This window comes from Nymphalis io, chromosome 25 (genome assembly GCF_905147045.1).
Source record: "Nymphalis io chromosome 25, ilAglIoxx1.1, whole genome shotgun sequence".
In the NCBI taxonomy this organism is placed as follows: Eukaryota; Metazoa; Arthropoda; class Insecta; order Lepidoptera; family Nymphalidae; genus Nymphalis; species Nymphalis io.
The window spans coordinates 451949-467874 of NC_065912.1; the positions used below are offsets into that span (position 1 = coordinate 451949).

General features: G+C 32.7%; 1 protein-coding gene across 2 annotated transcripts in view; it reads left to right on the forward strand.

Annotated features, from left to right (window-relative positions):
- The window catches only part of LOC126778314 (complexin), a 297079-nt gene that overhangs the window by 251443 nt on the left and 29710 nt on the right, over positions 1–15926 (forward strand). Inside the window, exon 1 of one of the 2 annotated variants that reach the window (XM_050501818.1) lies at positions 907–1160. The exons of the other annotated variant lie outside the window; for it this stretch is intronic. Coding sequence (XP_050357775.1) covers positions 1148–1160 — 13 coding nt within the window. The 5' untranslated portion in view covers positions 907–1147. Of the gene's footprint in view, positions 1–906; positions 1161–15926 lie in introns of those variants that run through there. 2 annotated transcript variants of the gene reach the window in all.

Genomic DNA, 15926 nt, shown 5'->3' on the forward strand with positions numbered 1-15926 from the left:
TACAATTTATGGCTAGACCTACACAGTTAAATTTTAGTATTTAACAATGGCAATAAAATTAAGCGACTGAATTTAAAATCCATTATGTTAAAGAACATAGGCTTCGAATTTTAAACGAAATTGTTCACGAATCATTACCATTTAAACTTATTAGGCATATAGTTGTATTTAAAATACAGTTTATTCTCATGTTCAATATTGTTAGCATAAAGAAAAACATTTAGCTCGATGTTATACCGTAATTGTTTTATTGTTCAAAACAAAACCAGGAGCTAGTTTTTAATCGAGTTAATTTGAACCACAATACGCGTATGTTTCTGTCAAATGCAAGGTATAATAGTAAATTACTTAATGCATCGACCTATAAAAGATTTAACACACTCACACACACACCAGGCCACGCCTCCCTGTCGGCGACCCCTTTGTTCTTACGTCAACATGCGCAAAACGGTCGAACAACGCCTATGTGTGCGTTAAGGGGGAATGAAATATACAGCCAATTTTTCTTACTTACTTACTCTTTTTTTTATTAGAATCATTGTATTGGCGATCGAATGGTTTAAAAAGGATCTTTTTTATCTCCTGAAATTACCTTTTTCATTATGCGAGATAAAACATAGATAAAGTACCAGGATTCCATAAACGCCCGAGAGATTTTGCATCAAGAATATTTCTCGTACAAAGCGATATCGACAATTACAATCATTATAGACACAAATTGACGGGAACCAACTTTTCCTTCCCCATTACAGATTGACAATAGCTCCTCCATTTCCCTTTGCACCCACTTAAGCGGGTGAGTGTGAGTGAGGGGTGTGTAAGTACGCTTGCGTCTGTGAGCGTGCGCCCCGCACTGCATGGCATAAATAGGGACGCATAAGGGTATCAGAAGCATTGGCCTACCGCCATTCGCGACGGAAGGTCGTCTCGTGTTCACAATGTAATTTCTCGTTTACTCTTACTTCTTTCTGCTCTCCTAGTACTAGTTAACGATACGTATCATGTATTCTCTATAGAAAAAATTGGTGCTCAAATAAATAAATTCAAAAACAAATAAAATTGATATTTTTATATAGAAAGCTTTGTTATGGCGATTTGATAGAATTAGGGTTATAGTCAATTTATTGAAGAAAGTGAAAACTCCACGATGAACTTCATAGGTAAGTAAAAATTTTATCCGAAGTATTCCTTCTTAGACATCACGTTTTCAGGAATTGCCGTAACTTTTAATTTCAAACTACGTAATTCTGAGTTATGTTTTACGCAATAGCGCGAATTTAATTTCGTAATTTTCACGTTCTATTTAGAAAATTAAACTTAATACGAACAAATTCGATATGAAAATTACACTGCGGTTTCGCCATACATTTTCATTATAACTAAAACAAAATTACATATTACGTTAATTTTCCACCGAAGTTTAAAGTGGATTAATTTCCGTAAGGTATGGTATATTATGTATGGTATTATTGTCGTCAATAATTCGTTTAAAAATCAATTATACGCAATGATTTTTTTTATAAAATTAATTCTAATATACATGTCACTCACTATATTGTGATATGGTTTGAAAAATCTATGGTATCAACTTCAATTTTTTCTTAAGCTTTATAATATACTGTCCCCCGAGGAGAGCTCCGCCGAGCCACGAGCGGAGCACAGCACGGAAGAGGCCACGGATGCGTTATATCAAAACGATTCCGCAGCCTCTCCGATCCGTGCTGAGAACGGCCATCCAGTGGTTTTAGTGGGTAATAATACCACAAACCTGGTTCCACCCCCATAGGACCCGGGTACAATTCTGAAGATTTTCACTGCGAGTAAAAAAAAGATTATATACTATATGAAAGTCATGAATAATTTATATTTATAGTTAAAACAAATTTATCAGTATTAATTATCAGTAGAATATGACAATGTCATTTAAATAAATATAATATAACGATATCATCCTGTCGTTATATTTTTTGTAAGGCACGCTATTGACTTCGATCTTCGGATTCTATTTTCAAACAACTACCAGGCATTTCGTAGACCTAGTCTGAGGACGTTTCTCCACGTATGCCAAACAGTCACGCAAAAACTCGTCTACGCCATCGGGTATCGTTTCTGAGGCACATTACTATTACTGTATTTACAACATATCGACCCTCGTTAATGTTAAATAACTATATATTTTTAAATTTAATAAGCAATATATAGCAACAGCCCTTTAAAGTTGCTTAGCGGCTGTCATTATCGACTTAACATTCAGAAGAAGAAGACACAGCGTTGTTTAACTAATCACCCTTTAACTCGCTACGCAGCATTTATAAGTAAGGCCGTATCTAACTACTATTTTCGGTACACTGTTTCGAACGTTGGCAGTTAGTGCGAACGACTTCGTAACAATTTGAAAATGGAATCGTTGAGAATAAAATTTTCACAATTTATCTTTTATACATTTTTTTTATTAAATAATATATTATTTTCGTAACAATGAAATGGTTTCACTCACATTAAGCCAACGTAATAGCTGGTTAAATAATGAACTATGGTCCATTTAACTTGTACCCTGAACTCGTTCGCTGTAACCTGCATAGCCTATTTGGCACTCCGCCAGAAGGGTTAGCGAGCCTTGGAATCGTTACACGATTACAGTAAGGGATTGTGACCTTTATATTTCTATAGTAAGAATTATAATCGCTTGACGCTTGTCAGTTTTATTATATATTCGAATAAAATAAAACAAATGTTTGCATTTCTAAAATTATAATTTATTTATTTTATGTAACAAACTTTGTGTTAACAAAATTGCGTTGTAAGCGTTATATGAAGTATAATATTTTATATTATAAATTGTAAAAGTAGAAAAGCTGACTATTACTTCATCAGCTCGGCGCCTGCAATGACAACTGAAATGTCTAAAAAACCTAATATTTAATAGAACATAGTATTTAATAGAGTATATAGAAGACTTTTTTATTTATTATTCCAAAAAAAAATCTAGAGTATATGTAGACAAATATCATATTTCATGAATTGTCCACCAACTCACATCTCTATGTGACGCTGCAACGTGCTGGAATAACCTTTAAAACCTTATCCTACAAAGGAAAAAGACGCCTGAGCCTCTACTGATACAATTAAGTAGAATCTCGTGTCTCTATAATGACACTGGCTCACTGACCATGCCAACTGGAACATGGATTGAGCAAACCAAATACAATACTTAAGTAATGTGTCAAAAATCTTAGTATAAATTTAAATAACTACACGATTTCTTCGACGATAAATAATTGCGATGTACACGAATTTAATTACAACAAAAGTTAGTATTATTGTATTTGTTCTTAACATGAAATATATTCGTGTTTCTTTGCATCACAATTTGAAGTGACACGACAATGCTGTCTCGGTCTCTGGTTAAGATTTCGGTCTTTTGTCAGATGTCAGGTCGAGTGAAGTTATTTTGAGTTTTACCTTATGAATGGTATGTAGTGAGCCCAGATGGCTTAGTGGTTAGTTGATGAATCATAAACGAAAATCACTGGTTCAAATATAGGACAGCACCATTGCGTTTTCATAAGATTAATTTGTGCTTATTTCGCACACGTGTATCCAATCTGTGTTATAGCATCAATGCGGAAGAAGCTGCAAGGTCCAAAAAAAAAGTTTTTTGACCAGCAGTAGGATATTTACAGCCTGTTACTTATATCAAAGTATAGAAAAGAGCCCATAGTAAAAATTTGATTGTCTGTCTGTAGTGGAAGTTCATAAATATTATTATCAACGCAAAGTCCATGTAATTGATATTGACTCAATCTTGCTTGAACAATTAAAAGTGTTATTTAATATCCAAAAAAGGATTCATTATGGTATCTGTGTAAGGCAAATATCATATATCATCAATTATATTATCTACCAACACGCACTAGAGCGGCGTGCTGGAATAAACTCCAAAATCATATCCTCAAGAGTAAAGGAACCCAAATCCCAACAGTGGGACATCTACAGCTTTTAAAGAGTAGAATAATAAAATATAGTACATCAAATGGTTATTTTAAATAAGTCACAGGAAGAGTTCGTAATGTTGAAATATCAAGAGCGAGAATCGAACCCAAGTAACCTCTGACGCATGCGGCACCCATTTTCAACAATAAATACGCTAGTCAGCCAAAACTACGCTTGTGACGGTAGTTAATAATTTAGACACTGGCATCGAGCCAGATTCCGGATATGTAGGTTTCCAGGCGATATGTAAGCTAGAGTAGGGTAATTTAATTTTTTCTCACGAACAACGCTTCTTAGATAAAGTTAGAAAAATGTTACATTTGTGTGGAAAATAGCTCGTTCTAGTTCTTGTTAGTAATCGGTTTGAGTTAGTTCTCGTCATTCTTGACCGATTTCGACCGCAGTTAATATTCACTACTCAATTTCGTGGGACATATTCGTGCACAAGTGTGTACGCTAACTCAATCGGACTCGATTGGAAAGTATTCATGCGTAGCGCGTCTTACGTGCGTACGTACTATCCAATGATTGAACCCAGGACCTCGGGATCAGCAGCTTAATAAGGTAACCACTAGACCAACTAGTGTTTACAATTAATATTAATAGTAAAGGTTAAAAAATAACTGTGCTTGGAAGTTATATTTTCCATTCCTCACTGTGGCAACGCAATGCGAACTAAGATTTATGTAAAATTACTTTAGATACCAAATTGCAGCAATATATTGTATGATATCAAAATCCAATTGTACTACTAGTATCGTGAAAATTTTATGCGGTTAAACTCGCTCGATCTTAGAAACTTCCAATGTAATACTTATTTTTCGTTAAATAGTTTGTAAGGAAATAACTGAAAAGGCTACGTTAAACTGTGACCCTACGCGACGCGACTGTAAATTTAATTTTAAAAAAAGGACGATCATATGTAGTGACCGTAAGAGTTAAGCGAGCGACACAAACATAATATACATCTAAACAAAAAAAAACTCATTATAAAGAATCTAAATCTAAGAAAGATTCTTTAATAGAAACCGTCACAAATCTTTCTTAACGTTTATAGTGCGAGAGTGACCATTATATAAATCCTTTCTTTGTCACTTATATTGTATTAGAGAAGGACAGATAGATGGCTAAAAGGAGTACAACGATTTGCTTTCAGACGGACATGGGTTAATCCACGCTCCCCTCCACTAGTACTTGAGGTATATAAAAGAAATGCAATATAGTTTAATGATAATGTGTGCTAAAGATACGTGCTATAGTATAAACGTACATACGGGGCTTAATTTAGATTTTTCATCTACTGGTTCTTCCATTTTTATTTAGTTTCTTAAATTCCTCCTTTTTTTAGAAATTTATTTTATTTAGAACAAGCAGAAGAATTTACTACATTTTCCTTACTATCGGATGAATGATTTAGGAACGCATTGAAGACATTACTAAATTTATACCACTAACAGTGGTGTCAAGTGACAGCCTGCTAGCGTCCCACTGCTGGCCTTGAATATCATCTCCTTTTAATAGGCTTTGATCAACAATTCCATCGAAATAACAATCATTTATAATTTTATAAGTTAAAACAATTTTAAATAACAAAAAGTCCAGTTCTAATTATTTCATGAACAAATAAGCTCTCAATATAATGGAATTGACTTCATTTGAGTTCTATAAAATAATCTAATACACGAACCCCGAGGCATAATAATTAAAGTGATTTATTGCCAAACAATAAATGGTAAAATTGAATTGAATTTCAATCGAGTATAAACAGTATGGCGGTAATAAAGTTAAGTGTTTCGGATCTGATTAAAACCTTCAAGTGTTATATTGTAATTGTTTTAATTACTATAAATTTTACATTATTTTTAGAAATAGTTTCACAAACAATTAATAAAGTTTAAATACCTTTTACGTTTTATATTTAAAAAAATAATTATTAATTTTCGATTTTCTGTTATTAATATATACATATACGCTTATCGCAGTAACTACCGATTAGATTTAATTATTTTTGTAGATAGCAACAAAATTACGTTATAAGATAACATTATATAAACGTTACACCAAAAAAATACAAACAACATACTCACACATACAAAAATATATCCTACGTATACACGACTATGTGTGAAAGGATGAAATTAAATACTGGATGAAACTATTTTCATAACTTCGCTTAAAGGATCTTCTACGCCGACTCCTCAAAGTCAAAACAACCTTCATGTCGAAAAAACCTTACTAATTATAATAAAACTTTCATTACACAATAAAATATTTTTTTAATTTTATTGTGTGCAAATATGATAAACGTAAAAGTTACAGTATAGTTGAATAAATATTGAGAAAAATAGTAAATTCTGAGTTACTTAAATTTCGCGATACAATCTATTTTCGGAATCGGAGGTGACTTTGCATTCGATTTAATCATGTAACATAACGATTGAAAGGTCTTTCTAAGAGCCTTCTTGATTCCGATTATATGATGTTTTAATTCTAAATATCAAAAACAAGAAACGTGACTGGATTTATGTCGAATATTCGTATACTAATCAATTAATTACATCATCATATACAGCGCCTAGATTAAAGTTACAGCCTGTAAATGTCGGCTTCTCCTTTTTGAAGGGAAGGTTTGGAGCTTATTCCATCAAGCGGTTACGGTGGTTAGTGGAAAAACGTGTCATATTTTCACCCTCACGATGTTTTCCTTCAACTAGAATTATAAAAACATATTAAGCACATCAAAATTCACGTCTGGGCTAATCACGGCTTTTTAACAATCCTACTATTTTATGTATATATACATATTATAAGAGATATCAGGGGTTTTCAAAAACATTTTTCTACTTCTTTATTGTTTCATCTTATTTTTACATGGTCTTTGAAAAAATATGTTAAACTCGAATTGATGAACTGAAACGTTCTTTATTCATTGCAAAGACGCCATAAAAAATTCTTTTGTGAATTTTTAAAGGGGGACAAATATCATTTGCGAAGATACGACGACATTCCATTCCTGCATAGAACAGGAAGCGAATGTCTGTGTCGGTTATCTAATCGAATAACTGCCTCTATTTTCCGAGGACTGTGACCGAGTCACAAATCAATGTTTTTATTGTAACATCTAAAATCGATATTAGGGTCGAGTTTTGAGAATTTTGAAACTCAAAGAATAAGCGGAATGGAAAAATTACTTCTAATGCTTTGTAAAGTAAGAAGCATTATTCCTTATCATATTATAAATGTGAAAGTGTGGTTATGTGTTTGTCTACTCGAGTGATCGTTATGGCATTTAATATATAACCTACATGTATCAGGAATACAGAAAAGGATACAGGGCTTCACCGCAGGTGGACATTCGTTATTTTATATTTAAAGGCCGTACATATCAGATTATTCAATGGTAGTACCGCGTTCAGTCGCTTTAGCTTTTCTGATATAATTGTAGGTTTTATAAAACATATTCACCTTTCTCGTACACCACACAAACTACTTTACATATCGCGTGGCTGCGATACTTCAGGCAATATGTACGGCTTCGTGGACGCATTACTTTTTTTATATAATTGTTTAAAAGGTTTCTTAACAATGAAACTCTTTACCAACATTTATAAACACTGAAACTTGTGAAAGTTATTTACTTATTAACAATCGTTATTTGTAGAGGAAGAGAAATCTTCTTAATTTTTTTTTAACTGTAATTCGAAAAAAAACAAGGAAAAAAATAAAATAGAAATTGCCTGAAAGAGATGAATATAACCGATAAGGCCGCCTTACCATGGCTTATATTCAAAATGCTATTTCTTTTTGTATCATGGGTTTTGTATTGCGTGCAATAACACATTGTATAAAGTGAATACGGGTTGGCGGCGCTTTGATGGTGTAAGTGAATTATATGTCGCACAATACCGCTATACTCTATGGACTTAAGAGACTAGCGAATAGGTCAAATAGGTAAGAAACCTATTTGATCTATTCGCTAGTCTCTAAACTAAATCCTTATTAATATTATAAATGCGGAAAATGAGTTTGTTTATTACGCTTTCACATCTTAACTATTCATCTGATTATCATTATTATAATAAAATATCTATATTACATATATATGGTACAAATGGTGCGCGCGACATGTTATACAGTTCGAAAATTTCAGTTTATTCGGACCCATATAGAAACGTAAATTTAAAACGAAAAAATATCGAGGAAAGGCTCTCTGAGCTTAACATAAACATATTTATAATCTATGTTTTTGTTAACAGCTATTCCCTTTAGTAAAAAGCAATTTATTTAAGTAACTTTTCCCCTATTTCAGTTTAACGAAACATTGTAATAACCCACGAACAGTACAACATAGATTACTTGCTGTATTTTGCTTTAAAGAAATATAATTTTGTTGTAAATAACTTTAATATTTCGTTCGTGCATAAAACCAGCGGAAATTTCTTAATAGCTTTTAAATAAACTTCGTTTTATTATTTCGAAACTAAACATCACACAGCGAAGCCACGAAATAAATATTACTGTATAGAAATAAAGACAGAGATCTCCTGTATAGAAAAAGCTTGGAGCTCCACCAAGCTTCTACAGTACCGTTTGGCGATCAATTGTAATGTGTCACAATTAGACATTGCGGATGAATTATAAACAAAAATTAAATGTTTAAAGTCATTAGTGCTTGCCCAAATTTGAACCCGCTTTCTTTCGTTGAAATTAACCTGTATATCCGCACAATCGGTTCTCGTTCATACTAAATAATATAGAAACATAACACGCCAGTATAAACAAGATATGGCTTAAAAATATTTTAATCAAATAACGAACATGCTTACGTGAAACAGAAATGTGATACGATAAAATAACCGGGAGAAAACAAACACATGCGGATAAATAAACAAATTCGTTTACCTCGAAATATCCTTTAGTAAAATATATGAAAAAAATTCGAAAATTCATATTTCACGTCGCACAGGTACGGTCTGAATTATGTTATTCTTTGTTCCACATAATGTTACATAAATAAAATAGATATAATCTGATGTTTTTTTTTAAGATTAAGGCTTGATAAGGGAAATTAATTATTAATAAAGTACTTTGCTATGTAATTGTTTGAATTTTATTGATTTAAATAAAATTCACTTAAATTTATCACTATTTATAAATATTAATCGGCATTCGGATGTCATTTGTTATATGTTGTAAAAGAATGTTCTTTTTTGAAATATATAAATACCCAGAGGAGCAAAAACTGTCGCGATATATATTATGCACATTCGTACAACAAACATGGACAGATTTCAAATAAAACAATCACGAAACGAAAAAATATTCAGTATTGTTTCAATAGTGTCTAAAAATCAGTTGTATCATAAAGTGTAAAATTTAAATGTACGTGATTCATTGAAATAAAATTTCGGAGTATAATGTATGTTTCGCAAAGTACTCTTCTGAGAATAACAATCGTAATAATTATTGTTCGAAATAATCCGAAGATTTGTTTCTTTTTTACTTGTATTCATTTTGTGTCAAGCTTAAGCTAACATGGCCTAGTGGTTAGAACGCGTGAATCTTAACCGACGATCGTGGGTTCAAACCCGGGCAAGCACCACTGAATTTTCATGTGCTTAATTTGTGATTATGATTCAGCTCGTGCTTGACGGTGAAGGAAAACATCGTGAGGAAACCTGCATGTGCCTAATTTCACAGAAATTCTGTCACATGTGTATTTCACCAACCCGCATTAAAACAGCTTGGTGGAATAAGCTCCAAACCTTCTCCTCACAAAGGAGAGGAGGCCTTAGCCCAGCAGCGGGACATTCAAAGGCTTTTACTGAGTGTAATAACATACGAAACCAAACATTTTAGAGATAATATTATAGACGGTGTAAAAAGTGGTGTCACGGGAAGCCGTTGGATGCGGGCAGCGCAAAATCAGCCAACGTGGAAATCTTCGTCCACTGCTGGACGAAGGCCTCCCCCAAAGGACGGAAGGACTTTCGGCTGATATGATGATGATGATGGTGATGAAAAAGTGGTTTAAACTAGTGGCAGCTTACCAACACGTCGTCTATTCGCAAGCATACCTTCCTGAAATAAATTTAAAAATACGAAAGTTGGGACAACAGAACGAATTTTAATATTATAGTATCGATGCATGTATAGTAGGATTATATTTTTGATATTTTTGAATAATCAATTCAATAATCAATAGTTTAATTTAATGTAAATGTTGAGCAAAACGGACGGACAACATCAAGTTTTATTTTATTTAAACTCAAACGTGCAATCCATTTAAGCCGTATCACAAAATCTCAATCAATCCAACATAAAAAACTTCAACCACAGACGGTTTTTTAATTTAAAGTCGTTCCCGTTGAACGTTCAGTTTCAATTAACACAAATCCATCTTCCGGACAGTCGGTTAACTCGATTGAACGCGATCTGTCGCAAAGAAAGAAAATAGCTCCCAGCTGCGCCACTTAATGAAATAAATATATACGATCGACGTGGAAGTAGTTTTTATACGAAACGATAAGCGGAATAATTCTTACAAATTAGCAATCTACTCGTTGTTTACTCTACTTAGAGAAAGGAAGAAAATATATTCTGAAGTAAAATATTGTTGTGTGTTTATAAGATATCGATACTCGTATTAAGAAGATAAATTAACCTCTCTCGCTGTTCCGTTGTTTGTTGGATAGACGAATGTGTATGATGTGGAATTTCTACCTACATTTCTTCATGACAATCGGTTGATAAGTATAGAAGTTGACGATACTACAGCGTAGTCTGGCTGTTAGTAGAGTTAGAACAAAGCAAAAAGTATAAAAATCTTCTCTATGAACAAAAAATATAAATACCAAATTTTATGTTAATCAGTCAAACGACGTGAAAAGCTCAAACAAATATACCAACATCCACTTATAAAAAAACTGTCTCAAGAAAGATAAATGCAAATTACTTATTACTTATGAAACGCTTTGAATCTGCATTCATCATTCGCACTGCGAAACTGTGGAATTCTTTGTCTGAATCTGTATCCTGAACAGTACAACGTTGGTGTCTTCAAATCCAGAGTGAACAAGTTTCTTCTAGGCGAGCGTGCTACATCCTAGACCGTGTGGATGCTTAACATCAGGCAAGTCAACGATGAAACGCTGGCCTATTAGAGGTAAAAAAAACGTATTTAAATTATATTTGACTTCTATTATAACGAGGGCATAAAACGTAATTATTTTGAAACCTAGTAATTGAATGAAGCCACACAAACGCAAGTAGTTGACTTGACTAGCTTGTCATTTATATAAAGTAACTAAAGACAAGCATCGACATACTATTGTTTTATCGGAATAAAACGTTCATTTACCGTCATACTCACATTCGAATATTACTGTTCGTATTTGTAGCGTAGAAAAGAGGTCATACCATATAACCTTTGCAAATTAATATTCTTTTATGATCAGTAAAAACTCGAAAAAAAAACTGAAGCTGAAGTAAGTTAGGTTTTTACATTACAAGCGAACATACCAATCAGGATACAATTTGTTGACTAACAACAGAATACTTGTATGAGAAGTATATTTTATATTCAGGCTTGAATAAAACGTTACAGTTTCATTATATATAGTAAAGCTTTATTCACGTTAATTATACTATATATTTTGCTCACGTACTGGTATTTATATACAAATGTTTACAGAGCTCGTATCAATATCGCATCACCGCACGACGTGATATTAACCCAACACGTTTTATTCGACATATCCTTTGACGGAATGTCGTATTAAGCAATTGTTTGCCATTGTTTGTTACTGTATAACAGTATAAGAGGATTTATCTCAATTTTGTATATGTGTAACAGTTGCGAGAGCTCAGTCGACAGAACCGGTAGTTGTTAACCGGGTATTTTCATATACTTAATTTTTACTTAAAATTGGAATCCAAGCACATATATTTTCCTTTAGTAACTAAACAAAAAAAAATAGGATATGTATAATATCAACAACAAAGGCTTAATAATAATGGCCACGAATTACATTAATGTTCTGCCATAAATTTTAGCAAATGATCGTATCACGCCTGTCGGATATTATATAATTGTTTTTATAGAACATGTAATATAAATGAGAAACACGATGAAAGTCTTGTATAGCATAAAATTACTATTATTTAAGTTATCTATCATTTAGCATCTTTTGTAGGTATTTCGTATTGTTTTAAATACAAAGGACAAGAGACATTCTTAAGAATTCCGAAGTGGCGTGAAGCGCCTCGAAGACAAAGGTTCAAAACTTGAGGTAATTACAGTTAGAATAACTGTTGGAAAGTTAATAAGTCTACGTTTGGGAAAGCGTTAACCAAGTTGTAGAATTACACGAATTGTAAATTACAGAGTTCTTCTATTGAGGTGAGCAGGTAAATTTTAGGAGTACATTCAGCCTATATATATATATATATATATATATAGATATATATATATATATATATATATATATATATATATATATATATATCTATATATATATATATATATGAGGCTGAATGTACTATATATATATGAGGCTATAGCAATATGTATCGGCAACGATTAAACATCAATAGCTATTTTAAAATGTTATCAAACAAGTTTCTTGATGCGTGCTACGTCGTAGCAATATCACCTAGCGTGAGCTACGTCGTAGCCACATCACGTAGCCCTATCAACTCACTATGTTTACGTTGCTTAGATTTGCTATAAAAGTGTAATTTAAAACATTCATATAATAAAAAAAATCGATGTTGTTTAATTTATTATTCTTAAAGTGAAATTTTATTTCTTCACGGCTAAAAGTTGGTTAAGAGCTTTAAAAAAATGATCCCTGAAATTGAAATTACTGTAAAAGGATTCTCGAGGAGTTAATTAAAAAAGGCGAAGTCCCCAGCGAGAGTCCCTGCGAATTTAACTCCCGAGCATTTTTTATTGAATTTAATAAAATAAGCCCGTCCCTGTCGGTCGCGCTTAAGAAAAATTGAGCGGAATTATGAATTGGTGTTTAGGAATTTATCTTAACCTATTTCCCGATGAACATTTCTCATGTTGGAATTAGGGTTAAGGAGAATTAATTACACAATCCACGATTTTGTCGAGCTGATGGATCTTTAACGCGTTTTGCGTATTTTCTCTACATCTCTATACTTTCGTCGGTGACTTTTCCGAACCGATATCAAATAGAAATCTTCAAAAAAAAAGCTTCCTCATACCTTAAAGGCCGGCAAACCACCTGCAAGCCCTTTCATAGTCACTTTCCATTAGGTGAGCCTGACCATTTTTGACTGGTCTTTTTTCCTTTTGCTATCATGTGTTTGATTCTGTGTATCCCGTCTACTTCGCTATTCTATCTATAATGATTTCTTTATTATATCATCCAACTTTGTTGGTAATCTTATACTCCCTCTTCTCTTGTCCCTAAATCTAATACAATAACAAATTAAATATTAATATTCATTATATTTATGTTTTGTTTCTATCTTGATTACTTATTGTCAAATCGACAGTCAAACAGATAAAGTTTCGAAGCAATTCTCGATCGCAGTTGAACAACAAATGAAACAGAAATTACAACTCATCGTAAATGCACTCGCAAATATTTCGAAATGTCGCAGTCAGGTGTGCAACTTTACAACTAATTGTTAAAGCTTCGTTGATAGCTCGATCAACGAACAAAAATCCAATAACATAAATGTAAGTGACGTTTCCATTCGCGTGTTCTAAGTACTTTTTTAATAAATATTTGAGAAGCTTATAATTATGTTTCAATCAGTTTTTACACATTAAATTCGCTCGAACAGATGAGATTAGTGAATTTTTAAAGTATGTAGCGTCACGAGTTTGCTAGACAACTTGTAACATGCAGTGCAGCCTACCGACCTAGCCGTCGTCTATTATTAGAACGATCGATATACACGTCTGTAGCCTAAGCTGAAAAATTCATAGCTTGCTATGCAAACTATTTTCTATTGAGTATCGAGAATATTTATTTGTATATTTCAAATGCCTTTCATGTGAATATCGAAAGCATTCGAAATAGACGACTGTGTTTTATATGAATTTAGGTTTGTATTTGTTGTTTTGTATGTGATTGACTTTACATAACAAATATATAATATTATCATAGTGTACTGTAGGTAAACTAGATACAGAAAAGATTTTACTCGCGTTATACTTGGGTATTTCGTGTCTGTTTTTGTATGAATCAAACATATTTTTGTTTTTATATTTGTTGATGTTCATGATTAATGACGTATTATGGATCGTAGTAAAGTTATATAACCAATATTAATCAGCCACAATGATATATACGTGTGAAAATCAACAATATGTTATTTAATGTTTTTTTTTTTTTGTAAACTCATAGAAGTGAATGCTTAATCAAAATTTCTTCATTGCCCAAAAATATGTCAAGTCGATTCTAACGGTACAATCATTATCTACCGCCTATATGTGATAAATATAAAAAAAAACACTTAGGAAAGAACATAAATACGAGTATAACTCATTTGAATAAATCGCATTTAATCCTCCATAAAAACATATTTAAGGGACGGTTTCGGGCAAAATATAAACATATAAGGCGAAGGTTAGTTTATTAATCGTAAAATCATAATTCACAAAGTGATCCCACTTGACCGATTTTACGAGTTTGTTTACACGAGACAATGTAAACAGATCGTAAGATATTTACTGACGTATTGGCTTTTGTAAACAAATTATTTTCCGTAAGTAAACATATTGATTGCTATTATGTGAGTATACATATGCATGTGTAATAATACGTAACGGCTGCGTGTGTGTGTGACATTGCCTGTGTTTTACAGATGGCACATTTGTATAACATGATTTTACAATCAAAATATTCCTTATTTAACAAGCACTTGATTAAAATAATTTAAAAAAAACCTATTATTTGCTCTGTATATAGATTCTGCCTAGAACCAAAAGAAACTCATGGCCCTAATATACAATTGCACACCATTATCACACCCCATTATATTAAATTATTTTCATATCGTATCGTATCAGACTATGAACGTCCCACTGCTAGGCTAAGGGCCTCCTCTCCCTTTTTGAGGAGAAGGTTTGGAACTTATTTCACCACGCTGCTCTAATGCGAGTTGGCAGCATACACATGTGGCAGAATTTCAGTGAAATTAGACATATGCAGATTTCCTCACAATGTTTTCCTTCACTATAAAGCACGAGATGAATTATAATCACAAATTAAGCACATATAATATAATTAAGCACATATATCCGAACCGAATGACCGACTTGTTTTCGTCTCATTCAACGTTCATGAATGTTGTACTACAAATAAGTACAAACGAAGTACCACGATCTTATGCAAAGCGAATAATAATAAAATAGAAATTAAACCAAAATACTTGTATGTTATTTGTAATGATAATGATGACACGGCGACCATATTCAACAGATAGAAGTGCAGAAGTGTTTGCTCAAATACAAATGCACTAGGGAATAGCCCTTCACTCTCATTTTCCGACGGGACGTCAATCTGACACGACCGGAAAGAGTTCAGGCGTAGGATTAATGGCTTTACGTGCTTTCTGAGGCACGGGAGTATAAACAGCTTTCAATATTCTAGTTTTCTATTTAAATTTCTTAAGAATCAAAAAATATTTTCATGATCAGATTGAGAATTGTACCCCATGACTCGGGACACTGCAACCTTATAAATTCACTCGACCAACAAGACAGCTTAGTAAAATACAGTTCTTGTTTATTGTTTATATGACACAAAAATTAAAATTAAAATAATTGTCACTCAAAATTACGAACAAAAGCTAGTTGTAAAAAAATCTCACGCTAAACTGTAACTCAACTATCGCAGAGTCTCAACGCAATAAGGCTTCGCTTATAACTGAATTACCAGCCTAGAGTC